The sequence below is a fragment of the Mustela nivalis genome (genome assembly GCF_964662115.1).
Source record: "Mustela nivalis genome assembly, chromosome: X".
NCBI classification, from domain to species: Eukaryota; Metazoa; Chordata; class Mammalia; order Carnivora; family Mustelidae; genus Mustela; species Mustela nivalis.
Genome location: NC_139040.1, coordinates 39,284,328 through 39,310,973, shown reverse-complemented (window position 1 = coordinate 39,310,973; position 26,646 = coordinate 39,284,328). Strand labels below are relative to the sequence as shown.

Here is a 26,646-nt window from a genome sequence, read left to right as displayed (position 1 = left end):
AGAGTGTGGGCCGTGTAAACGCTGGAGTTGGACTGGATTTGGCCCCAGGCCAGAGTTTGTCAACCCCTGCTCAGCCTCATTGCCTTTCCCCCTACCCCTGCAGCACCCCCATCCCCTCCTCTGCCAACTTCAGGCTTTCTGAGTCTGCATACTTCCCCCTACCTGCCCAGGGTCCCCACTGTAGTAACACCCCTCCCTGGTGGCACACAGGGAGGTCCCCCTAAATCTGTGCCCCAGGCTAGTCCACCCTAGTGAGCCATGGTGGAAGGGAATTCAGATCACCTTGCTTGCTGGATGCAGGTGCTTGTCATGCTCCAGGGAACATGCTGTCATGCTCGAGGGTCACACTGATGGAAAGCCGCTTATCAAAGTGTCTATAGCAGACCCAAAGAGGTTCCTTGGGGTGATGCTAATGCCAGAAAATGGGCCAGCAGAGGGCTCAGGCTTGATAGTGCTCAGGTGCAGAGGGACAAATTTACATACGGGTACTTGCAGATCCCTGAAAGCCTACTCCCCTCCCTCCACCCCTGTCTACCCTCCTGCCACTGCTGATATTCATATAGGGTTAAGACTGCTGTTTTGCTGGGATGCTAGTGTGGCTTAGTCAGTTAAGCAGACCTGTGCCTTCAGCTCGGGTTATGATCTCAGGGACCTGGGATCAAGTCCGGCTTTGGGCTCCTTGCTCAGTGGGAAGCCTGCTTCTCCTGCTCCCCCTGCTTGTGTCCCCCCGCCCCCAACAAATACATTCATAAATAAAATCCTTCAAAAAATAAAATAATTTTCTTTTTAAGAAGAAGACTGCTGTTTTGCCAAAGAACAGATGTCTTCACAGGGAGGGGCTCCCCGACCCTGCTCTTAAGCCCCCAGTCGACTCCCAACACCTGAGGCTGAGTGCAAGCTTAGGTGGCTCTTGGGCAAGGAAGTGAAGACTAGACACAGGATGCCACTTGCTTGGGCAGAACACTGGGTTGGGGTACTGAGTGGCCCACAGCAGCAAATGGAAAGCCTCTGGGGCTTGGTGGTGAAAAGGACACTGCAAAACTTTAAAACACAAACCTCCCCTATATCCCGATTTTGCTAGAGCCAGCCCTATCATGGACCACCTCACTCAGCCTGCTGCTGAGGCTAAAGCATCCAGTGACCCGGGGCTTGCCCTGGGAATAGGAGCGTTCCAAGACCATTTACCCCTCATAGTTGTCCCCCTGCGCTGGCCCCTAAGCTCCAGATGTTTCCAGACCTCCCAACAGAACCGATTCAATGCCAGTTTTCTGTTTCCTCCCACCTCCTCTTCCCTTCTCTCTGTGACTGCTGCCCACCACACTCGGTCCGCAGGATGAGAAGCAGTCGGCCACCACTCTCCTGGTGGGACCCCGTCATGGCATCAGCCATGTTATTGACCTCAAAACCAACCTCACCACTGTGCTGTCCGAGTTCAGCAAGATCAGTAAGATCCAGCTGTTCCGGGAGAACCAGGGCGTGGCCCGGGTGGAGACCAGCATCATGGATGCCAAGGTAAGCCCAGCTTTGAGGAGCTGCTCCTCTCCAGGGACAGGCCTTAGGAACAGAGAGAGGAGTAAACTTGAGAAAGAGAGTTTGAGCCTTCCCAGTGAGAGTCAGTGATTCTTAAGTGGTTCAGAGCCTGGGCCCCTTTGGGTTCATCTTTCTTTCCTTTCTCAGCCGTGTGGGACATGCTGTCTTGGCCACATAGTATGGTCAGCCAGTGCTAGGGAAGGCTAGGAAATGTCAGAGCAACCCACAAGGGGTCTTCAGCAGAGGGCATTGGCAATTGGACTTGGAGCTACCCCCAGGCCATGGCTTCCCTATCTTTCTTATGTCACAGCACACACAGAAAATGACATTCATGCGGAATGATGGGATAAATGGTCCAGCCCCAGAAACTATGGCCTCCCCAGGCCCTGTCTGGCCACCCCAGAGGCTGGAGGGATATGCGCACTCCAGCTGGGGAGCCCTCCCGTAGGCATACACACTTGGAATCATGGAGTAGGGGGTGCGTGAATATGCGGAGGCCTGGGGAGACCCGTAACAGGCTGAGCCTAGCCCACATCTGACCTCCCAGAGTCTAGTGCTTCCAGAATCTTAGAACCTTCCCCACAGATCCGCTCCTTCAGACTGGCAAGCACCTATTACCTGTGTAGAGTCTGGCAGCCATGGTCAGCCACCCACTCCGTGGCTCTCCTGTTGAACCCCCAAGTCACCAGTGTGGGGGTGGGGGCAGCCTTGCTTGCCTGCTGGCCGAAGTTGTTAGAGTAGATGCAATTTTCCTTTCCGAAAGGATTTCCCAGGGGGGTGATGTTGTTAGCAAATTAAGAGATGCACTATTTGCTGTTTCTCAAAGACCAACTTATTTATTTTTGTCTTTGTGAAACTCAGAAAGCTTTAATATGTTAGTTTTTCCACCTGTGATTCCCAGCATTCACGTTGGTTTAGGAACCTACCTGGAGCTGATACCTAATTGGCTTGTGGCTACTTCCTCCTCAAATGATTGCTGCCCTCTGCCAGGGTTGTTGGGTAAAAAGCCGGGTGGACAGGTATGTAAGGGAGAGGAAAGACAAGACATGCAGTGTAGATATGGCTTCCTGAGAAATAAAAAGGGTTTAAAACAGAGAAACAACTTTCCGGATGACTCTTCTTCTGTGTTGTATGAGTCATTCTCAACACTTGACTGCCCAACAGACTTTCCTTGAGAACATCTTAAAAGTGCAGATGCCTGGCTCCTGTTTCCAGAGGTTGTGATCAAATTGGTCAGGGTGCAGCCTGGGCATCAGGATTTATTTACTTTTTAGTTCCCCAAGTGATCCTCTAGTATAGCCAGATTTGAGAACCACTGACCTCTGGGTCCAGAGATCCAGGAGGAACCAAGCTGAGCAGGGTCAGTGGGTATTAACTGAGTGAGGGGTGCTATTCTCATTTCTAGGAGCGATCCAGCCACTGGTATGGGCATGAATGCTGCCCAGGTGGAACCACAGTCTTACTGGGGAGGCTAGCCTCACAAAGACACACAACCTGCCTTAATAACACAACATCAGAACATGTATGGAGCTCTGGAATCTGACAGACCAGGTTTAGCTCCCAGCTCTGCCACTTCCTAAGCTGTGTGTCCTTGAAATTGTGTCTTAACCTCCCTGAACACTGACTTCCTCAACTGCACAATGAAATGCCTATCTCAAAAGGTGGTTGTTTGGGGTTAAATGAGAAAATGTAGGCAAAAGGTCTCAGCACACTGCCTGATACATAGTAAGTACTAAACAAATGAGACCTGTTATTTTCTTGAAAAGCAAAACAGCAATGAAGAAAAGTTAACATGAAGTAAATTTTGCAGGTGAGTATGGTGCAGAACATGGAACAAAAGAATGGAAAGGGGTTAACAAGAACTGACTTCCCACAAGAGCATGTTTTAAGCTGGATCTTGAAGTGATAGGCACGGATTAGCACAGAGAAGTGGGATTGTGTTCACTGGCAGAGAGCAAGCACAGAAATAAGCAAGCCATATGTGCAGGTCGATAAGCATAGTTGCCTGGCTGGAGAGGAGACTAACGAGAAAGAAAGATTGGAGAGATTGAGGGTGGGCAGAATAAGCTGGCTAAAAGCTTTGAAGGCAAGGCTAGTGTGAAGCCAGGGAGGTGAGGAGCGGATGCTGGCCCTAGCGCAGGGATTAAGTGACAAGAGCAGGGCCTGAGCCGTACAGACAGCAGTGGTCATGAGAAAGAGCCAGTGTGAAATATACAGACTCACCAAGCGCACGCGCACAAATGCCCACACACGTTCCCCTCTTGTACACACAACGCACCTGTCTTATTATACTTAACTCTGCCTGCCTGCTGCCTGTATCATGGTTACACTGAAGGCTGGGGCTATGCACACAGCACATGGAGGGGCCAAATGGCGGGTGCATGGAGAGATGAGAGATCACATTACGGGATAAATAGGACATCACATGGGTGAATGGAGGGGTCTAGGAGAAGGTTGCACTCTGCTGAGTGGGAAACAGCACATGGTTGGGTGGTAGATAGTTCAGGTATGCCCCACTTGTAGCAGGCAATACGGTGCATGTGAAAAACCACATGGGAATTATTCATTTTGCATTAGAATGTTTCTGCTAGGCAGAATAGTGGCCCGCTCCCACAGATGCCCTTGCCCTAATCCCCAGAACCTGTAAATACCCCATGTGATATGGCAGAGGGGAATTAGAGTTGCAGATGGAATTAATCAGCTGACCTTAAGATAGGGAGATTATTCTGGATTATCCAGGTAAACTCTATGTCATCACAAGGATCCTTATAAGTAGAAGAGGGAGGTAGAAGAGAAGGTCAGAGTAATGGGAGGTGAGAAGGACTCTGCAGGACCGTCTTGGCCTTGAAGATAGAGGAAGAACCCATGAGTCAAGGACTGTGGGTTACCTGTGGAAGGGACGAAGCCCTGTCGATCCTTGATTTTAGCCCAGTGACACTCGAGTCAGAGTTCTGACCTCCAGAAGTGTAAGAGAACAGGTGTGTCTTCTTTAAGCCACTAAGCCCATGTTGATTTGTTGCAGAAGCAACAGGAAACTAACATAACTGTGAGATTCCTTCAAGTAGGAAACTCTCATCCCCTACATTAACGACAGGATTTAACTGAGAAAGTGCTGCTCACCCCCAAGTTTTGTTACATAAGATCAGATGCATCTGGAATCAGAGATGTCTGCTATGTGTATTGCTACAAAGCGGTGCCCTATGAAATTGACAGGATGGTTATTTATACTTTTCGCAGATAAAGCAGCAGAGCCAGGATCGGGGATGCGGTGATGGGAGAAAAAGAGGAAGATTGAGGGAGGAAAAAAAAAAGATCTAGGCTTCTATCTGAAGGTCATTTAGTATGAACTCAGTGTTGCTAGGAAGCAGGCTAAATCCAATGGGAGGTACAAGCATGAAACGAAAAGAAAAACATGGCTCCTTGCCCTCTAGAAGCTCTCTGTAGAAGAGAAAGAAGTATGCCGATATGTGGCATTCCCAAAGAGGGTGCCAAAAAAGAGGTATCAAGAGCATATCAGGATACAGAGGAGGGCAAAATTAATTCTGGCTCAGGGATTAAGGAGGCTTCCTGGAGGTACCCCATATCAGCAGTATCTGTGTTTAATGAGTGGTACCTCTCTCCATATATGTGAACAAAGGGAAGCATTAGGGGGGCGGGGTTTGGGAAATTGACAAAGAATACCCATCAGGACTTCATAGAACTTGTTTAATGTTTCCCAGCACGTCACTGCATAGGGTATACTGAAGAAAGAATGTCTGAATTCCCTTAACTAGGAGCATGAAAGTTAGAAACCAGACGTGGCTCATTTCCTCCTAGATATGCCACTCTGGCCTGGGAATATTCTGGAAGGCCCTGGTGAAGCTAAGAATCTTCACTCAGAGCAGTAGTCCTTAGCTCTGGCTGCACATTAGAGTCATGTACCCCTGGGGATAAAAATATTTAAAAACCACTGGTTGCCTGGGCCCTTCCTCTCAGGCCATTTAATCTAAAATGTTGAGGGGGTGAGGCTGGGGTATATGGGTTTTTCAAGCTTCCCAGGGGATTGTAATGTGTGTCTGGCCTGAGAACCACTGCCTTACAGCAATAATCTGCCTTGTTTCCAGATTGGCTGGTTTTGCCCGGTTAGCCTTCCCCAGGGCCCTGGAGGCAAGACCCCAAATCCCCTGGAACCCAAAGACCATCATCTTGTACCCTTGCCCTTCTGTGTCCCTGGATTCCCATCTTTTTCCAGTTTTCAGAGACGCTGGAGTGCACTGAGGCTTCCCCAAGAAGAGTCCCCTCCCTAGTTGGCATCCCAGAGTGCAGGATGCCTGTGAATTCCCAGAACACTCTGAGAACCCCACAAAGGAGTTGGGGCTGGGGCATAGCAAATTAATCGCTGCTCTATCTTCTCATGGCTGGCCATGCTTCCAACCCCACCCCCTTTTCTCCAGTAATGTTTGAAGATGGCCTTGGCATATTTGGTTACAATTTTCACTCTGCTTACTTGCTGTTAGTGGGTTGACCGTGAGACACTGCAGAGCTCTTTCTCCAATAGACAGCCATGTGGGACTGACACACCATTGGGCCATGACCATACCCCATTACCACAGAAGCACATAAGGGGGAAAAGAAACCATCAAAGAAAGGTCCCAAGGGATCTCTTGTGGCCCGGTGTGTCTCCTGTTATCATGTTTGAGCTTTATTGCTCTAGTGCTTTCTGTAGGGACAAGCATTACATTAGACATCACAATTGTTAAAATCCTATTTAAAATAAAATGTCTTTGAAGGTTCCTAAGAAAACCTATCCAACCTCTTTGCTTGCCTGCCTTTGATTTGATTTTTTTAATTAATTTTTTATTTTTTATAAACATATATTTTTATCCCCAGGGGTACAGGTCTGTGAATCACCAGGTTTACACACTTCGCAGCACTCACCAAAGCACATACCCTCCCCAATGTCCATAATCCCACCCCCTTCTCCCAAACCCCCTCCCCCCAGCAACCCTCAGTTTGTTTTGTGAGATTAAGAGTCACTTATGGTTTGTCTCCCTCCCAATCCCATCTTGTTTCATTTGATTTTTACACCTGCTGGTGAAAAGCACATCTGTGCTCCTTTGACAAGTTCCTTTTGGCCCATGCTGGGGTGTCCCCTGTTGGCCATGTGGGCGTGCAGAGGACGGACACCTGATGTGCTGCACTGAGCCAGCTGGGGATGCCCGGGCCCTTCTCTGAGCATGGGGTTTTGCCTTCATGCTGTTTCGTTACCCATATCAGGCTGTATTTGGGGTAAGAGATAAGCAAGAAAAAGTGAAACGAAGTCAGACAGGTAAGTCAGTTGGCCAGCTGGTTTCTCTGCCTCTGATCCATCCATTAGCCAGCCAGCCAGCCAGCCAGCCAGCTAACCAGTCAGGGTGTCAGGCTATTAGGCATTCTGCCTGTCCTGCAGCCAGCTTGTGAGCCAGGGCATCAGTGAGTCAGACAGCTCCTCAGCCAGCGAGTCAGTCCATCTGTCCATCAGTCAGTCAAGCCAGTCAGCCTGTACTTTGGTCAAATGGAATGTCATTCTAGTCATCAGCCAAGGTCCTTTCCTCAGAGAAGCTCTCTCCAGCTTCTGAAACAGATCGGTCACAGGAGCACACGTTCACACCTACCTACCCACACACTGATCCAGAACATTCTATGTTTTGATAACTCTCTGTGCTTTCCCTTCATAATGCTTATCACACCTTCCACTCATATTCATGTGTATGATTATTTGATTTATGTCTTATTTCCTGTTAGATTATAAGCTGCATGAGGGCAGGACCTGTGTTGGCCCTGTTCTGCGACAAATGGCTGTCATCTGTCAGTGGGTTATGCTGTCCACGAGCTATCCCACCAGCATGTAGCAGTTCACCCGGTGGGCAGAGTTGGCTGCAGGCATTTCAGCCAGAGAGAACAATGTGAGTCAAGCTAGGAAGTGATCAAAGAACATGGCATCTCTGGAAAACTGAAAATTCTGTGTCATTGCTAGAGCATAAGGAGAGGGTCAGGGATGGGAGGAGGGCACAGGTGAGCTAGCGGGAGATATGCCTGGAGCTCTAAGTCGAGTCCAGGTCCTAAAGGGTTTATGTGACATGAGAAGGTAGTAGGTTTAAGGTGATGAGATACATTTTAAGTGAGAGCTGTGTTTTGGAACCTTGGGCAGCAATATGGAGGTGGAGTGGAGGGAATTGAAGTGAAGTGAAGAGACTGGAGGCAGGAAGGCTGATCAGGAGGCTACTGGGATTCCTGAGATTAGTGTGTCCCCACATTTTCCATATCGTGAAAAATGCCACAATGTATGGCCCACTAGAATAAGCAGATGAACCAGCTTGGGACCAGACGCAACAGGACCCAGAGGCCAAGGGGTCGGGATCTCAGCCCCCTTGTCACCCATTCACACATACCTTGAGAAGTTTTGGTGTTGGAGGAGGACAAAGAGGGCCTGAAGTAAAGCAGTGGCAGCAGGAGCAGCCATGATGTCAGCGAATGCTCTTGAGGCAAACCTAGTGAGTCTTGGGTCCTCCTAGTAATGGTGGTAGCAGCTATTCACACCCAAACCTCTGGGTATCTTTCTGCCATTGGTGGCAGGGGGTCAAGGCCCTCTTCTCACCCCGATCCCATTCCACTTCTGTCTCTCCTTTGTTGTACACAAGGTCAGCCTTGTGTTCTCTTGAATGTACAGATTCTGTTGTATGCATTCTGTTGCGACAGAAGCATCCATTCACTAGAGGACAAACACTCCCTCTGCCCCTTCTTAATAATAACCCAAAGGGTGTGTGTTAACTAACTGAAACTAAAATAAAAACTAAAAAAACAAATGACCCAAAAGTGACATCTCATCCCTGGTCCCCTTCTCATTGGAGACAGGAGCCACTTGCTCCTCAGGGTACAGATGGTCCCTTTTCTTCCTGATGTTGTTGAGTGAGTTCCACAGGAGTATCATCAACTCAGCCTGGGAGATGGAATCCAAATGCCTTGCCATGGCCCACAGTGTCATTGGATAGAGAATAACTAAACAATTCAAGATAGGATTTGATCCATCAAGAGACTATATGATAGAGACACAGCACTGAGGTAGGCAAAGAATCTGAGAGGGTGGTGATTCTTGGGAGGCTGTCCAAGAAGAGTGAGCCCAAGAGAGAGATGGAAATGGTCAGGGACTACAGAATGAGAATCCAGTGCCACCTCATGGGAACAAAAGCAAAGAGAAGAATTTCCAAAAAAGAAGGGGATCAGTGTTGGCAAATGAAACAAGCTGAGAGCTGTGAAAATGAGTGTGAACATTGTGTTGGGCTGAAAAGAAGCTTCCCTCCTAGATCAAACCAGACCAGACCCACTGCTTGTTTCTGTGCATAAGGTTTCCTTAGACCCCCGTCACACCCACTGTTTAGCTCATAGATTATCTATGGCTGTTTTCAGGCTATGATAGCAGAGTTACTGCCTAAAGCATTTGCTGTCTAGCCCTTTACAGAAAAATTTGCCAGACCCTGGTCTGATGAACTACAAAATAGTCAACCCGAGCTGTGTGTCAGGATCCTGGCAGACAGCAAAGGGACTCGGGCAACTTAATTTAAAAGGTGAGCTGGTTTGGATTCAGAATTGTTCCCCAGGTGGTGATCCAGGCCAAGAAGGCTAGTCTAATTGGTGACCAAGTTCAACCAAGTCTTCCACGGTGTTGGTTTTATTGCCGCTACCCTCGTGGAGGCTCTCATCACCTCTCATTGAACTGTTGCGATGGCTATTTCACTGGTGAGAGAAGGGATTCATTCCATCCTAATTCTTTCAGTTCTTAATGCCTGGTCTGGGAACAGCCAAAAGTCAAGGTGATTCATTGCCCCATGGCTCCCTCTTCAGCCAGTCTCCATTGGTCTTTATCTGGAGGACACTGCCCTGTCCCAGGACGAATACTCCCACTGCTGACTTCAATCTGACCCAGACTTCTTTCAAGCCACACTTTGACAAAATCACGATACAGATATTGGGAAGGTTTCTTGGAAAGATATTGATTTGGGAGAGGTCTGTCTTTCCTTTGGTGTATCAGTGCCAAGTCACTGAAACAGTCAACCAGCTAATCCTGGGATTAATTTGACTGATTCAGGGTCAAGAACAAAAGTCAACAGAGAGGAAAAAAAAAAAAGTCAACAGAGTATGCCAGCATTTCCTAAAATAGGTTAAAAAAAGTACAACCCTACTACCATGAGATTTTCTGTGAAAATAGATGGCTTTAGTCAAATAATTTGGAAACGTTGGAATCCTAAAGCCCCCTGGCCACACTATTAACATTTCACAGTGCACATTCCTACGTGAAAGTGTCTGAGAGTCTGAGAGTTCCTGTAAGTACAAGTCTCTACGTAACTTTGTTTGACCCAGGGTTTCACACATTTATTGGACCAAGGAACTGTTTCAGGGGGCACCAACTAACATCTTGAGGACACTCTAGGAAACAGGGGGTAGTATGGAGGTCTGAGCAGGGCTGCAGGCCAGAAAAGACTGTGTCCAGAAGGCACAGTGAGGATTTTGTTGCATGGAACATTCTGGGTACTGGGCACAAAGGGCTATAGATGAGCAAGAGATAGTTTATGGGTTCAGGAACTTTCTATCAGGGATGTTCCCCAGTCCAGCCAGGACTCCCAGGTTCACCCCATCTTTCCCAGATGGCCCACACCTCTGCCGGTCTCCCGACAAACACAAATACAACCACACAGCAGGCACATGAAATTATATGACTTTAATCTTTTTTCAGTAAAGGTAGTTCATTAAATGTGAAACTAAAGTTTGATTTAATTTTGATACCTGGGTAGGAGCTCACTATAAGTAAACTCTCAAACCAGAAGAATTGGTCTGTCAGTCCACACGCCTCGGTTTTTGGTTTAGAAAGTATGACTCCTGTACCTCTGCAAGTCATCTTTTCACTGTGGTCCCCCTGGACGTGCACCTGCTCCCCTCCTTCCCATGTCCTCATGGTTCTTCTCGTTTCTCCCCAGCCTCTGGTGCTGTTGATGGAGTGGCCTGAAGCCACCAACTTTGCCTGCCTGATTGCGGGGTACTGCCGTCTCCTGCTGGACTCCAGGAAGATGGTCTTCTCTAGGCCGGCCAGCCAACCTCTTCCGCCTCCAATGATCAAGGCAGGTAGGGCTCAGCCTCAGTTTTCAGTATGCCGGAGCCCCTCTGGGACCCTGGAGACAGGGAGGGAGGGGCTCTGCTGCCTTAGTGCTTACCCCCATTTCCCCAGCACCCTGATTTCCCAGGAGCCAGTGCTATATGGCTGGTTCCTTCCTGGCACAAGCCAGTGGGAAAGACAGCTGACGTTCAGATGGGCCTGTCCCACAAAGGATGCCTGTGACAACACATCACAATCGAGTCAGTGAAAGCACGTAAGATAAAAATAACAAATAAGCAATAAGTAGAACCAGTTAGAGAATTGCAGTAGATCTAAGGCACAGCTTTAGAGGTACAGTGATCTAGGAGAGAGGCATGGGCTTTGTGGAAGGTGCAGGTTGAAAGTGAAGATAAAATCGTTCTCTTATTCATCATAATGGGGATTGACAGAGCTGCCTGGAGTTAAGAGGCCATGGAAGCCTGGGGTAGAAGAGACTGTGGGGGTTTAGAGTATATACCAGAGATATGACGGGATGACCACCAAGAACAAGGTCAAGTGCAGCCCCCAACACCAGGCTTCCCAGTTAGGCAACTCCGTGCAGCTACCCCTCGGAGCTGTCCTGTTGCTGGCACAAACAGGGGCCTTGGGAACGATCAGCCCAGTCCAGATCCTGCTGCCCCAAACCAAGCCAGAAGACCTGAACAGCACACCCTCATGTCATTTTCTCTTCATCACAAGCACCATGACAAGCCCATGTGTACATCTCCTAACATTGCCCACAAGACGTAGAAGGCAGTCCACCAAACAGAGACTGGGGAAAGGACAGGTGGCCTTAAGGACAGGTGGCCCCAAGGCATAGACAGAGGTTCCACGTAGAGAAGCAAAGGAACTGACTAGAAATAGGAAGAAGCCAGGAGGCCGAGTTGCCATGCGTCCTCAGGTAAATAGCTCCCAAGCAGATGGCCATAGGTATTACCAGGCCTGCAGATGGCCAAGTGATGGCCAAGCCTGTGTTAGTTATTGTCATTGTCCCCTTTGGTCCTCTCTGTCATCACAGCTAAGTCAATGATGCTTTTTGCTAAGCAGGATAGGGAGAGAGAGAAAGGGAGAAGGGAATACAGAAGAAGGAGCCTGGAGCCCAGCCAAGAACAAGATGAGGAAGTGAGAAATGGCTCTGTAGTCCCACCTGCCTTCCAGAGTGTTCTGTCATCCCATCAGCACCGTGGTCGGTGCTGCTCTTAAGTATGCATCTCTCTGTAGGGATAATGGCACCAAGTGAGGGCACAGGCTTCCTGTTTCCCTTCAGTCTCACTGAACACGCCTAGAGTTGCATCCCTGTTGCTTCTCCAAAGGCAAATCAGACCGTGGGATTCCCTTGAAGGTGTTGCAGCCTGGAAAGAAGGCTTCTATAAATGCCAGGCATGGTTTCCAAGCCCTTCCCTGATTCCTGAGCATCCCCCTTGGGGCCTGCAGAGGGACAGTGGCTTGGCTGTCGCTAGCACAGGGCCCATCTCGGTGCAGGAGCCCAAGGGACCACGGTGGCATTCTCCTTGTTCTTCTCTGCCTCTCCAGGGGTGTGGGTCCATGCCTGGGCCCAGTACTTAGCCTTTTGAACTGTTAGCTGCTGGCTCAAGGGCAACCACTAAGTGCTCCTGGTGGCTGGGGCAGGGTTAGAGCCCTAGCCCTGCCGTTCGGGGGCTGGCGTGCACATCTGACCCCATGGCCCCAAGACACGAACAGGAGCCACCCTGAGGAGCCCTCCACCCAGGTCACAGTGCGGGGCCATCGGTTCCTGGTACAAAGCTGAGAGATGCTTCCTCCATGTTCCACCTCCCCCACTTTCATCCCAAAAAAGAAGCCCCGGTGCCCAGCTGTTGTTTAGTGAAGATCTCTAGGGAACGGGCATCCTGCAAGCCTCCTCTGGGCTTTATCCTCAGGGCCAAAGCTCCAGCCCACTTAAGGGCTGATCTGTCTGCCTCCGTCCATATTCTTGTCCCACAGCAGCTGCCAGCTAGCCCCACCAACTCAGTGCTCAGCTGCCATTTCTCTCCAGTATCCTGGGAGAAATCCAGCAAAAGAAGCATTTGGGGGCCTCAGTGAGGACCCCAGTCAGAAGAAGTCCCTGATTTTCTGCCATGGTTAGGAAACAGCTTGGTCTGGTAAATTGAATATTCTGATTAATGGCTACCGTATATCCCATGCGTGGCTCACCCATTTTCATGTAGTTAAAACCCAGAAACACATAAGAGATCTAAAGCTTGACTGAACATACTAGGTGCTTTTTCGGGTAATTCAGAAAGAACTTGAGGGCCTCTAAAGGCCTCCAGATCGTCCCTTTGACCAGTATTGATCATCAGACTGAGAATACAGCAAAGACAACTAATAGAAAGCTGTTTGATTCCGTGTTGCACTATGTGTGTGTGTGTGTGTGTGTGTGTGTGTGTGTACACACTGCATATATTTTGAACATAACTCTAGTTGGATCACCAGCCTGTTCTTTGCAAGCATTTTTTTAAAAGGCAGTCTTCTGAGTGGCTGAGTACAGAGAGCTAGACTAGGACATCCCCCTTGGGGAAAGCTGATGAGCAATTTACAGCAGATTTGAATCTGAGAGGCACACTGTTCCAGCCATCAGCCCAGCACACCTGGCTCTCCTAGCATTTCTAACCTTATGTCTGGAGGAGACTTGGGCTTTTCCAAACATATTTTCTCCTTCGCACAGCACTGTATTGCTCCTCGGATCTGGAAATCACAGTACCAAGTGGTGGGCTAGGCCTCCCCTGGCCTTGTCAGCTTGCTGTGGGGAAATGTTCCCACCTTGCAGGGAGGGGAGCTATCCTTAGACCTCCAGCCCTGATCTGAGAGGAGTCACCACCTGCTTTTGGACATGCCCCCGGGAGCCACCTCTGATGGCAGCTTGTTGCCAGGCTGGCTGGGCTGACTGTTCAGCTGTCTCGTAGGTAGTCAGCACCTGGTGCATGGCCCGGACCTGTGGTCAGTGCCTGAGGATAGAAACCTCCAGAACTGATCATTTGTGCTCCTGGCTTAGCTCTGCTGTAGAGCACTTCTTCACTGAGGCTCAAAGGGTTGTGATGTTAATATTCCCCCTGCTGATCCAAAGTACCCTAGATCTAGATACAGCCACCAAGGCCTAATTGACCCGATTACGTGGACTCTGTATTGAAAAGGGCAGTGGGGTCCATGAAAGACAGCGAGGGCTTGGAATCTGAAGGTAGAGACCATGTCTTAGCCGCGTGATCATGAACAAATTCCATAAACAGTCCCAGTTGCTTCATCTGGAAACTGACGATAACAGCTCCTACGTCAGGAGAGATTTGACAGGATTATGGTGAGATAAACCCCATGAAGTTCTTTCAAGAGCAGAGTGCATTTTTTGGCCCTTTTTATAATGATTGAGAGTACACTTGGTGCCCAGTGCTGTGCTTTTTTTTCTTAAATAAACAGCTTTTCTTTTAAAGATTTTATTTCTTGGGGCGCCTAGTGTGGCTCAGTCTTTAAGCATCTGCTTTTGGCTCAGGTTGTGATCCCTGCTCAGCGGGAAGCCTGCTTCTCCCTCTCCCACCGCCCCCCACCCCCGCTTATGTTCCCTCTCTCGCTGTCTCTCTCTCTGTCAAATAAATAAATAAAAATCTTAAAAAAAGATTTTATTTCTTCATTTATTTAGAGAGAGGAAGCACAAGTAGGGGGGAGGTGCAGAGGAAGAAAGAGAGAGAGAATCTCAAGCAGACTTTGTGCTGAGCGTGGGCCTGATTCAGGGCTCAATCCCACCACCCCAAGGTCATGACCTGAAATGAAACCAAGTGTTGGACTTAAGTGACTGAGCCACACAGGCGCTCCTTAAAGAATCAGCCTTGTTGAAATATAATTTCAAAGATAGAAAATTTACCCATTTAAAGTTCACAACTCAGCATCTTTTTTTAAGATTTTATTTATTTATTTGACAGAGCGGAAGATAGAGTATGCACACACATATGCAGAAGGAAGCAGCAGAGGGAGAGGGACAAGCAGAATCACCACTGAGCAAGGAGCCTGACGTGGGGCTTGATCCCAGAACCTTGGGATCATAACCTGAGCTGAAGGCAGTTGCTTAACCGACTGAGCCACCCAGGCACCCCAACAACTCAGCATTTTTTTAGTATATTTAATATATTTACAGGATTGTGTAATCATTGCCACAATTTAATTTTAGAACCTTTTTACCCTTCCTAAAACAATGCTGTACCCGTTAGCACTCATTCCCTGGTTCCCTCCTAGTGACCACCCAGTTCTAAGCAACCATGAATGAACTGGCTTTCTGGGTCTATAGTTCTGCATATCCTGGACATTTTGGGTAAATGGAGCCATACAATATATAGTCTTCTTTGTGGCTTACTTTTTTTTTTTTTTTTTTTTTCATTTAGTGTAATGCAAGCGTCCTTCACGTTGTAGCCTATATCACTAACTCCTTCCTTTTTATGGCTAGATAACATTCCATAGTGCTGAAAGACTGCCTTCCGTTCATCCATTCATCCGATGATGGACAGTTGCATTGTTTCTACCTTGTGTCTATTACGAATAATCATGTTATAAACCTTTATGTGCAAGTGTTTTTGGAGGCATAGGTTTTCATTTCTCTTTGGTATACAACTAGAGCAGAACTGCTGGTCAAACAGTAACTCTATGCTTAACTTCGAGAAACTGCCAGACTGTTTCCCAAGAGGACTGCACCATTTTACATTATCATCAGCAATATCGGAAGACTCAATTTCACCATATCCTCACCAATACTTATTCCTGTCCATCTTTTTTTTTCCTTTGAACATCCACTGTAGTGGGTGTGAATTGGTATCTCATGGTTTTGATTCGCATCATCATAGCTGATGCTGTTGTACATCTCTGCATGTGCTTATTGGCCATTTGTGTTCTTCCTTCATGAACTGTCTATATTTTTAAATTGGGCTCTTTAACCATAAACATGAGGGTTTACTTTCTGGACTCTCAATTCTATTCCATTGACCTATGTGTCTCTCCTTGAGTCAGTACCACACCATCTTGATTACTGTTGGTTTGTATTAAGTTTTGAAATCAGTGTGGGTCCTCCTACTTTGTTCTTTTTTAAAGATTGTTTTGGTTATTATGTGTCCTTTGTGATTCCATATGGATTTTTTTAATTACCTCATCAGTTATTTTCAAAGTCAGTTGGGATTCTGATAGGGACTATGTTGAATCTGTAGATCAGTTTGGGAAGTACTGCTATGTTCGATTGGAAGGCACTCAAGATTGGGTCTTCCAATCCATGAATATAGAATGTCTTTTCATTTATTTAAATCTTCTTTAATTTCTTTCACGAATGTTTGTAATTTTCATTGTACAAGTCTTGCACTTCTTTTGTTCAATTTATACCTATGTATTTTATTCCTTTTGGTGCTATTGGAAATAGAGTGTTTCCTAATTTCATTAGTGGATTATTCATTGATACTCCGTAACAATATAATTAATTTTTGTATTGTCCTTTTCCATGTGATCCTGCTGAGCTTATTAGCTCTAATAATTTTTTGCGAATTCCTTGAGATTCTTTTTCTATACAAGGTCATGTCATCTGCACGTAGAGATAGTTTTACTTTTCCTTTCCAATCTGGATGCCTTATATTTCATTTTATTGCCAAAATGTCCTGGCTAGACCTTCTAGTACAGTGTTGAATAGAAGTGTTAAGAAGAGAAATTCTGGGTTTTGTCATCACGTTAGGGGGAAAGCTTTCTCTTTCACCATCAGGTATGTTTGCTATGGGTTTTTCATAGATAATCTTTATCATGTTCAGGAAGTTCCCTTTTATTTCTAGTTTTTCAGTTTTATCATGACAGGGTGGTGGCTTTTGCCAAATTATTTTTCCGAGTCTATTGAGATGATCATGTGTTTTTTGTCCACCATTCTATTAACATGGTGTATTACATTAATTGATTTTTGGATGCTAAACCAACCTTGCATTCATGCAATAAATACCATTTGGTCATGGTGTATCATACTTTTTATGTTGCTGGATTCAGATTGCTAGTATTTTGTTGAGGAACTTTGTGGAAGAAATATGTGGAAGAAATGTTGCTCTATAGTTTTCTTGTGATGTTTTGTCTAGTTTTGGAACCATGGTAATATCAACCTTGTAGAATGAGTTGTGAAGTGTTCCCTCCTCTTCTGTTTTTTTGGAAGGGTTTATGAAGAACTTGTTTAAGTGTTTTGAGCATTTGCCATAATTCACCAGTGAAGCCATTTGGGCCCAAGTTTTATTTTTAGTGGGGGCATGGGTGGGTACTTTTAATTACTAATTCAATTTATTTCTTTTTATTGGCCTATTCAGATTTTCTATCTTCTTGAGTCAGTTTTAAGCATATATTTCTAGGTATTTGTCCATTTCATCAAGGTTATCTAGTGTTTTTTTTTTTAGCATAAGCTTATTTATAATAAGCCCATATAATCAAGTCTGTACCTGTAGAGTCAGTAGTGATGGTCCTTCTTTCATTCCTGATTTAGTAGCTTGAATCTTCTCTCTCTCTCTCTCTCTCTCTCTTTTTTTTTTTTTTTTTTTTTTTTTGGCTTGGTCTCTACAGCTAAATGTCCATTTTATTGATCTTTTCAAAGAACTAACTTTTGGGGTGCCTGGGTGGCCCAGTCAGGTGAACGTCCGACTCTTGATTTGAGATCAGGTCGTGATCTCAGGGTCATAAGATTGAGCCCCGCATCAGGCTCCATACTGAACATGGAGACTGCTGGCAATTTTCCCTCTTTCTCTCTCCCTGCCCCTTCCCCCATTCACACATGCATGGAAGCTCTTTCTCAAACAGAACAGAACAAAACAAAACAAAACCAAGTTTTAGTTTCTTTGATTTTCTATTGTTTTTCTGTCCTCTATACTTTACTATTTCTTTCCTTCTGCTTATTTTGGGTTTAGTTTGCTCCTCTTTTTCAAGTCTCTTAAGGTGGAAGGTTAAGATACGGATGTAAAAACTCTTCCTTTTTAATGTATGTGTTTATAGCTATAAATTTAATCTCTAAACACTAATTTAGCTAGATCCCTTAAGTTTGGATATGTTGTATCTTCATTTTCATTCATCTCTAAATATTTTCTAATTTCCCTTGTGATTTCTTCTTTGAACCATTGGCTATCTGGGGATATTTGGTTTAATTTCCATATTCTTGTGAGTTTCCCAAATTTCTTTCTGTTATTGATTTCTAATTCCATTATGCTAAAAAAACCCACATATTTTGTATGATTTCATTTCTTTTAAATTTATTGAGGCTTATTTTATGACCTACCATCTGGTCTATCTTAGAGAACATTCCAGATGCCCTTGAGAAGAATGTATATTCTGCTGTTGGTAGGGGGCATGTCCTATAGATTTCTGTGACTACTTAATGTCTACTTAGTTTATAGTTGTTCAGGTCCTTTATCTCCTTGTTGGTCTTATGTTTAATCGTTCTATCCATTATTGAAAGTGGGGTATTGAAGGGTCCAATGATTGCCGTTGAATTGTGTGTTTCTCCTTTTGATTTAGTCAGTTTCTGCTTCATATATTTTGGGACTCTGTTGCAAAGTGCCAACACCATGTTTTTGTGATGGTTGGAAGCTCTTGTGAAAAGCAACACTGACACGCTGACTCCATCAAACTGGAAATTGAAAGGCATTTTGAAGTTTTGTTTTCTAGCATCTTGACTGCCACGATGAACAATAGGGTACTGGTTAAAAACATGGGCTTTGTAGTCCCTGAGACCTGGGTTCAAATCCAGGCCACCATTTATGATTCATGTGACCTTGGATAGGTCACATAACCAAATGGATCCATTTCTCTCTCTGCAAAATGGGGATAGTGACCTCACCTACTTCACTGGCTTCTTGTGAGGATTAAATGGGTTCATGTGTGGTGACCTTAGCCTTCGTTAGTGCTTTCTTGCCATCTGTTCTGTCTGCTGCTAGCAAAATGAATCGGCCTTATCTGAGTATATTCTCCCAGATGACACGGGGAAGAGCCCCCAAAACAGTCTACAAGAGAGAATGCATTTAGAGAGAAAGCATTTCATTCGCTATGGATAATTCTCAGATGTGCATACCGACCGTCATTAAAAAGCTGTTGGCAAGAACACTGCGTAGCATGCAGGCTAGCCCTGCCCAGATACAGAGAAATAATGAGATGTGAGGGCTTGGAAGAATGCCCCCCCCTACCCTCCTCCCACATACGGACGTCCCAGCCTATTTCCCGTATACTTTACACATTCAGATGCCCAGAATACTACCAGTAGCGGTTTAGTCTTCTAGGGTCCTTCTGTAACAGTCCTCTAAGGCACAAGGAACTGGTCATGTTATTTCCTTCTGCTAGTAGAGATCCATAATAGAGCACTGGGGTTGGAAAGGCTCTGAAAAATATGGGGATGGAGGGCGGGAGGGTGTGCTGGGCCAGTTCCCAGGGGGACATAAAACAAATTTCACTTTTTTTTAAAAAGTATGTGGACAGCTGACTTTCAGACCAGGTATACCTGGGTGAGAGCCCAGGCGTACCCAGATAACAAGGTGCTCAGCTCCTTCTCCCATCACCCCATGCCTTTTCCCATGGGGCTGGTCTCCTCACTCTACTTTGAGGGTTGGCAACAACATGGCTGCCCCTTCCCCTAACCTCTAGCGGCCAGGTAATCCTCTCTGTCAGTACCTGCCAATCCAGTGGCACCCCAGATACGCCAAGGGAGCTCAGCCACAGTCCTCGACACCAGGGCTCATCTGTTGATTCTCTTTCTGGGTTTAGATTACATGCACAGTGCCCACCGCCCTGTCCCTGGGGGCCACCTGGGGAAAAAGGAGAGTAGTTATGTGGGCAGCGTGGGCACCAGCCCCCGGAAGTCGAGCCGCAGCACGCCCCCGCCTGCCGACTCTGAGCTTGTCAGCTTTTGCTACCTCCACATGCGGGAACAAAGGAAGGAACAGGAAAGCCGGACTGATGTCAACGAGAACTTAATCTTCTTTGAGGAGACCAGGCCCCGGACCAAGTCTGACCCCACGTCCAAAAGCTCTGGCCAAGGTTACGATGTGATCCCTGATGACTTTGATGCAGCCAGCCTGGACCATGAGCCTTGCGCCAGCAGGGCCCGGTCCTACACCTTGGACAATTCCCTTGGGGCGGAAGCCCTGAATTTCTACTGTGACTCTTGCAAAGCCAAACTTCAGGAGCAGCTGGGCCCTCGCAAAGGTGGGAGGCCCGGCTCTTCTCGTGACAATATGGTAGACTTGATGTCCCTCCCACCCCCTGGGAGTGAGGAGGAGGAAGAGGAGGAAGATGAGAGCACGTCGCTGTTGCCTGCCATTGCTGCGCCCCCTCCTGGCTTCCGAGACAACAGTTCAGATGAGGATGACCCCAAGCGCCGGGCGGTCCAGAGCCAGGAACAAGGACGCCACCTGCGTGGGCTACTGTATGATGAGATTCCAGTGACACTGATCGACAGTGTGCAGACCCGGACAGTCCGAGATCATGCCCAGGAACTAGATGATGCCCTGGTGTCCACTCTGCAGGCTCTGGAAGCCCTGGCAGCCTCAGAGGATGGACCCCACCCCCAACCCCCACAGACTGCAGGTAACGGCCCGTTCCTCCTCCCTCTTGCCTCCCCTTCCTTCTCCTGGCCAGACAGGGCCAGCGGGTGATATTGCTTCTTCCGGAGCAGAGGTCAAAGTCACCGTGGGGTTCCAGGGCAGTGGACGGCCAGAGGTAGCTCAGATAGGGTCAGGGGATCAACAACGCCCAGTCAGGGACCGGCTGCTTAGCTCCGGCTGGAGCTCTGGCTCTCACCATTCCATCTCTGGAAATGTCCTGCAGGTGGACCTCAGGGACTGGGGCTGTGACAGCTACGGAGCCAGGCCAGGATGGAGGATCAGAGCAAAACTGTTGAGAGATCTAGAAGACAGGCAAAGAATATCCAGCACGCACATGACTGGAAGAAAAAACAAAATGACCAACCAACCACCTAGTGCCCTGGGGTCAGGGGAGGCCAGGCGCCATCACTGCTCAGGGCTGAGGTCCTTACCTTGCCTGAGAACATGGGCTCCCAGTCAGAGCCACCCAAGTCCTGGCTTCTTCACTCTTTTTCAGTGCGACCTTCGGCAAGGCACTTAACCCTTTCTGAGCCCCGCTTTTGTCATTTTCAATGGGTCTGGTAACAATAGTCATATCACGGGGGCTTGCTGTGAGCACAAAATGAAATCATTCATACAAAGCACTGCCTAGCACATAGGAATAAAGCTATTAGTCTCCATCATAAGTAGTAGCTAGTAGCAGCAGGTATTATTTGGTAGGAGAGCCATATGATGTGCATGCTATTCCCTGTTACAGACACACGTGCGTCCACCGTGTAGCCATGCATGCGTGTCAGACTGTACCCCTACTCAAGATACATACCTCCACACACACACACACCTTAAAAAGAACAGGTAAATGCTACAGCAACACAAAAGGAACAGGGAAAAAGAAGGCATATGGGAAAGTGTGTGAGGCAGGGGGCACATGTGGGCAGAGAAGAAGAAGAGCTTGGGGTCAGAGGCAGCCTGACTAACCAGGGAGAGACCCAGCCCCTCCCTTTTCTGTATGCAAGGGCATCCTTGGTGGTGGGCAGTCTGCATGCGTTTGGCCACCCCCCTCCCTGACCCTCCCCACCCCCAGCATTTCTCTTTGTTCAGAGTCTGGAGCACCCGCTCCCTGGCTAGCGAGAGGCCCCTTGTGGTCGTCAGAGAGAGGACACACTGAGGCACAAGGGCCTCAGCTGTAGGCTGGCCTGGCCAGATGAGGAGGGCCAGATAGAGAGGGGCCTCTCTCTGCCAGCCCTCTTCAGGACAATTGACAAACATTTCCTCGCTATTGAGTCTAAAAATAGTGATGATTAGCACGTTGTTCTGCATGCGCTGTGCATGGCTGTGCATGTTAATTTGCCGTCACACTGCCCTGTGGATCTCTTCTATGCCTCTTTTGTTTCTTTTTCGGATTCCCGCCCTTCAGGAGCCCTCTTCCAGCTTGTCTCCCTCTGCCCCTCCCCTCCCCTCCTCCCCGCCTCAGCCCTATACCTCCCACTGCCTGCACCCTCCTCCAGGCCAATCCTGGGACTGACCTAAGGGCTTTCTCCCTGGCTGCAAATACTGCTGGCTGCCCTTGCCCCCTCACCGCTCCCCCCTCCCCCCACCCGTAAACCTCCTATGTAAGGCTGGCGAAAGGACCTGATTGGAGTAAGTGCAGCAAGCCCCCTCCCTGTCCCTCTAGGTCTGATTGTACTGGCCACCATCACCCCTGAATCATCGCTGGACTCGGGCCACGAAACCAACTCTTCAGAGCTCACAGACATGTCAGAGATGGTGTCCGCCATGAAGCAGCACCAGAACACCACCTACTTCTTGGCCCAGCACCTCAACAAGGAGAGCCTCCTGGCTCGCAAGGACCTGCCCTTCCGGATCCAGAGCTGCGCCGCCCAGGCTGTCCTCACGGCCCCTTACTCTCTTGGGCGCCCAGATCCCAACCCAGCCCTGCAGCCAGCGGTTACAGGCCAGAGTCCTGGCCCCCCTGGCGCTCGGAGGAAGCTGCCCCCATCAGAATCCCAGCCACCTCAGAGAGAGCGAGCATACGCCCTGGCTGTGCACCCAGCATTGTCCCCACAACTTAGTGAGCAGAAGAATCTGAGCCTGCTGTCCCCAGTTCCTGAGGACAAAGGGCCCGGCCATGCGAGGGCAGGCCTGGAGATGTCACTGAGGGCAGCCACACCATCCCTCAGTGAAGAGCAGGTGTCTGAGCTAAGGGAGAACCTGCCCAAAGAAGTCAGGTTGAGCCCCAAGCTTATCCTGGACCCGAAGGGCAGCGTGACCCCTGCTATCATCTCGGCCGCCCTCCAGCAGGTGGTTCACCCTAAGAGCCTACCTGCCCCCAGTGGGGCCATAGTGACCCCTCCCAGCAGTGGGGAGAGAAGGCTGGAGGCCAGCATGGGGAGGCCTGAGGTCAGCATGGGAAGATCAGAAGTTAGCATGATGGGCAGCAGTGCAAATAAGAATCTGAAGTTCAAAATGAGCCCCGGTGCTCCAGAGACCTCACGGAATTCCCAGCAGCCGCTGAGCCCAGAGGTCTCTTCTGGCTCCAGAGCGCCCACAGGCAGCCGGGCTGACAGCCTGCACCTCTCACCACAAGAGGACCGGCTGCCTGGGCAAAGTTTCCCTCCTAAAAGTTATCTTTCACGAGCGAATCGAGAGTCCCTGAGCAAGCAATGCATAGGGGAGGTAGCAGGCAAGGCCGGGCCAGAGGGGGCTAAGCCTGCCCTGCACAAGCCGGCCGCCATCTCCAGCCAAGGGGAGAAGGGGCAGCTGGAGAGTGTGCCCCAAGGCAGCAAGATCGAGGAGACCAGCCTGGTGCCCCGAGCCAGCTACTCCATGGCTCTCCCGAGCCCCAGCGGCCAGTCCCGAGGCCACAGCCCCAGCAGCCAGTCCCGAGGCCAGAGCCCCAGCTACCAACCCCGAGGCCAGAGCCCACTGAGGCCCCAGGCTGCCAGCCGGCAGGTGAGCACCATGCCCTCCAGGAAGCTTGAGACAACCCTGGATGGAGGCCACTCGGCCTCCGAAGGCCCCACCAAGCCCAAATCCTCCCGAGGGCCCTTCCGGCTCCGCAATTTATTCTCAGCCACCTTTCCAACCCGCCAGAAGAAGGAGACTGATGAGCGGCAGGCCCAGCTGCAGAAGGTGAAGCAGTATGAGCTAGAGTTCCTCGAGGAACTTCTGAAGCCTCCCAGCCAAGGGGAGCTGCCGGGCCCCGAGTACCTGCAGCCCCCCGCGCCGGGCCGCTGCAGCTGCCAACTGCGCAGCAGCCCTGTGCAGCAGGGGCCAGGCATGTCACGGGAACAGAGGCGCAGCTGTGATTGCAAGCGCATCTGCCGTGGGGGCCGGCCACAGGCCCCCCAGACGCCTGTGCCCGGGCTCCGGGGGCGGGAGAGGGACAGGCTCCCCCCTACCCAGAGGCAGCCGGAGGCCGGCCCGGGCCTGAGCCTCGGTAGCCCCACCAACGCCGGGCGCCTCCGCTCCACCAGCCTGGAATCCCGGGAGTGCCGATCAGACCCTGAGAGCGGTATGTCCTGCCTGACCACGTGTGCCTCAGGGGGGGAGTGTCTGGGCGCTCCCAACTATAGGAAGCTGATGCGCCGCTACAGTATCGGTGAACTGGACCAGGGCGACAGGGCCTCGCTGACCTCCGATATCTATCCACACCCACCCCTGGGCATGCTGCCCAGGGAGCCCAAGGAGGTAGAGGCAGGCCTCCCCCTAGGCTTGGGTCCCAAAACCAAGTCCCTGGAGTCGCCGACCCTGGGAGACCCCTCATACGTCCAGGTTGCCCCCGAGACCAAAGGTCCCAGACAGATGGCAGTGTTCTCGCTGCCGGAAGAGGTGTACCAGAAGCCCGCCGACCTGGACGAGGACAGCGAGAGCGGCAAATGCTGCTCCATCCGCTATTGCTTCTACTACCGCAAGTGTGACATGGCGGATGATGCCAGTGACGGCAAGGACGAGCTCTCCTACTCCATCCCCATGAAGATCCTGCCCGGCATGAAGCTGGACGAGCAGGTGGTGCCTGTGGTGAGCAGGACCCTGCAGGTGCTGGATGCTGCCACCTGCAGCAGCAGCAGCCCCGAGGCCTCCCGCACCCAGGAGATCGACCTGCGTGTGTCCACCTTCGAGGGGAGCCTGGCCAAGATCAATGCCCTGCGGGCCCATGCCTATGGCCTGCCCGACGGCTTCCTGGCTGCCAGGCTGGACACCAATGAGCTACTGACTGTCCTGCGCCAGTGCGTGGCCAGCCCCGAGGCCCGTGCGCCGAAGCCCTATGTCTCTCAGATCTCTGAGTACAAGCTCGAGCTGGCTCTCAAATTCAAGGAGCTCCGGGCTTCGTGCCGCCGCGTGGCCAACGTGGACAAGAGCCCTACGCATATGCTGGCGGCCATCACGGGCAGCTTCCAGGTGCTGAGCAGCCTCATCGAGACCTTCGTGCGGCTGGTGTTCATCGTGCGCTCCGAGGCCCAGCGCCAAGAGCTGCTGGCCAAGGTCGAAGAGGTGGTGAGGAACTACACCTTTCTACTGCGCGCCGCTGAGGAGTCCACCACCCGGAACCTTAGCCAGCAGCAGCAGCAGCAGCAGCAACAGCAGCAGCAGCAGCAGCAGCAGGCGGTGGCAGCTGTCAGCGCGGCCACTGGGCACCCCCCGGGCTCCCCAACTTCAGCGACTGTTATGAGCACATTCACCCGCTCCTTAAAAACCCTCATCAAGTAGGGCACCCGCCCTGACCTGCCCCCTTCCCCACTTCCCCCAACCACGGCCCCAGGTTTGAGCTTCGTGGTCTTTGCATCTCGTGGTGAGTGTCCTTGTCTGCCCGGCCAGTCGGGGTCCGCGGGCCTTCAGTCTTCGGGGAGTGAGAACTCCCCGGGTGAAGGCTGTTCCCTGAGGGCTCCGGGTGGCCACCACCCTGGGCACCCTCGCCCCTTCCCCGGCCTCTGGTCGACACTGTGAGGGCCAAGGCCCCTCGTCACTGCGCCTGCCTGCCTGCCGCAGAGCTGGATTTTTATCTCTTCTTTAGGGCTGACAGGTGACATCAGGCTCACCTTCCTGCTCCATTCTGGGGGGCCAGGGGAGCCAGGGCTCGAAGCAGGCAGGCCCACAGGCCTTGAGCTCCTCCTGGCATCTGCTCCCCACCCCCCACGGAGCAGTAGCTGTAGCACCAGACACCATGCCCAGCGGCAGGGTGGGGGGTGCACCAAGGGCACTCCCCCCAGCTGTGCCCGCCCACCCTGGGCTCACACTCACCAGGCAGAAGCCACCCTAGAGGGCCTGGGCCCGGGGGGCAGGTCTACAGAAAACAGCCACCACGCAGGGCTGTCGGTGGCCTGCCTCACAGGCTGGCGGCCTTGGGAGCCCTCGCCCCCCAGGCCCAGTAGCTCCACACCAGCCATCCCCAAAGTGCCCTGTCCCTCGCTGATGGGCAGGGTGGCTCAGTCCACTAGGGAGCAAGCATCTGGGATCACCCCACTCGTTCTGGGTTAGGTACCTGGTGATAAATGTCTGCCCCGGGGAGACCCGGAGCAGGCCCCGGAGCCTGCCCGGCCCAGGCCAGCCCAGCCTGGCCCAGCCCAGCCCAGCGCCAGGGCTGGCGCTCCAGGCGAGCGGTTCCTCTCTCAACATCTACCAGACAGACTGTCCTTAGGAGTTTGACTTAGCTACGGATTGGGGATGGGGGGTGGGGGGAGGGGGGATAGGGGTAGGGGTGGGGGGTGTTGATGACTATATCTTAAACTTCTGGAAGCTAGCGTGATATGTTAATCCTGAGTATATGCTTTTGGCTGTGTATTGACCCTGTGGATTTGTCTCTCTAAGAAAAGAAGCTGAGCGCCTTACCCGGTGCAGTCCTGCACCTCTCTCTCTCTTTCTCTCTTTCTCTCTCTCTCTCCGGAGTCATCTGGAAGGGAATTCACACTGTTTAGCATCCTCCTTGACACACATCTACCACTGCTGCCATGTCCCCACCCCCTCCAGTCCCCCACCCTACCCGGCCCCAGCTCCACCCCCGTCCCCCACAATCTTCCTAGGAGTGAAGACACGGAGTCCCTACCAGCTGCCCCACTGTAGGGAACAAAGAAAGCCAATGTTTCTTCTGTATAGATTGCTTCTTGTCCACCTCTCCATACCTGCCCCACCGTTTGCCACATGCTCACGCCCTGTGTCTGCCTCTCTTTCACCATTATGTGAGAGGTCTGTGGGAAATCTCTCGTTCTTATGTGAGTTTTATAAAGATGTACACTGTGCTTAACCCCCGCCCATCCTTGGTACGCGCCCCCCCCCAGCGCAATAAATTCCCCCCCCACCTCCCCGAGTGGTGATTTCTACCGGCAAGGATCAGGGGAGCCCTTTCTGCAGAAGCCAGCCCCCCATTTCCTTGCTTCTCCTTCCCCCTAGGACCAAGTCGTTCAGTGG

General features: G+C 50.3%; 1 protein-coding gene across 4 annotated transcripts in view; it reads left to right on the top strand.

Moving 5' to 3' along the window:
* The window catches only part of FRMPD3 (FERM and PDZ domain containing 3), a 74,831-nt gene extending 48,939 nt beyond the window's left edge, over positions 1 to 25,892 (top strand). For all 4 annotated transcript variants that reach the window (XM_082716949.1, XM_082716950.1, XM_082716948.1 and 1 more), the window contains 4 exons: positions 1,333 to 1,512; positions 10,521 to 10,665; positions 19,424 to 20,245; positions 21,917 to 25,892. In XM_082716949.1, coding sequence (XP_082573075.1) covers positions 1,333 to 1,512; positions 10,521 to 10,665; positions 19,424 to 20,245; positions 21,917 to 24,951 — 4,182 coding nt within the window. In that variant the 3' untranslated portion in view covers positions 24,952 to 25,892. The remainder of the gene's footprint in view (positions 1 to 1,332; positions 1,513 to 10,520; positions 10,666 to 19,423; positions 20,246 to 21,916) is intronic.
* Positions 25,893 to 26,646: the final 754 nt, after the last annotated feature.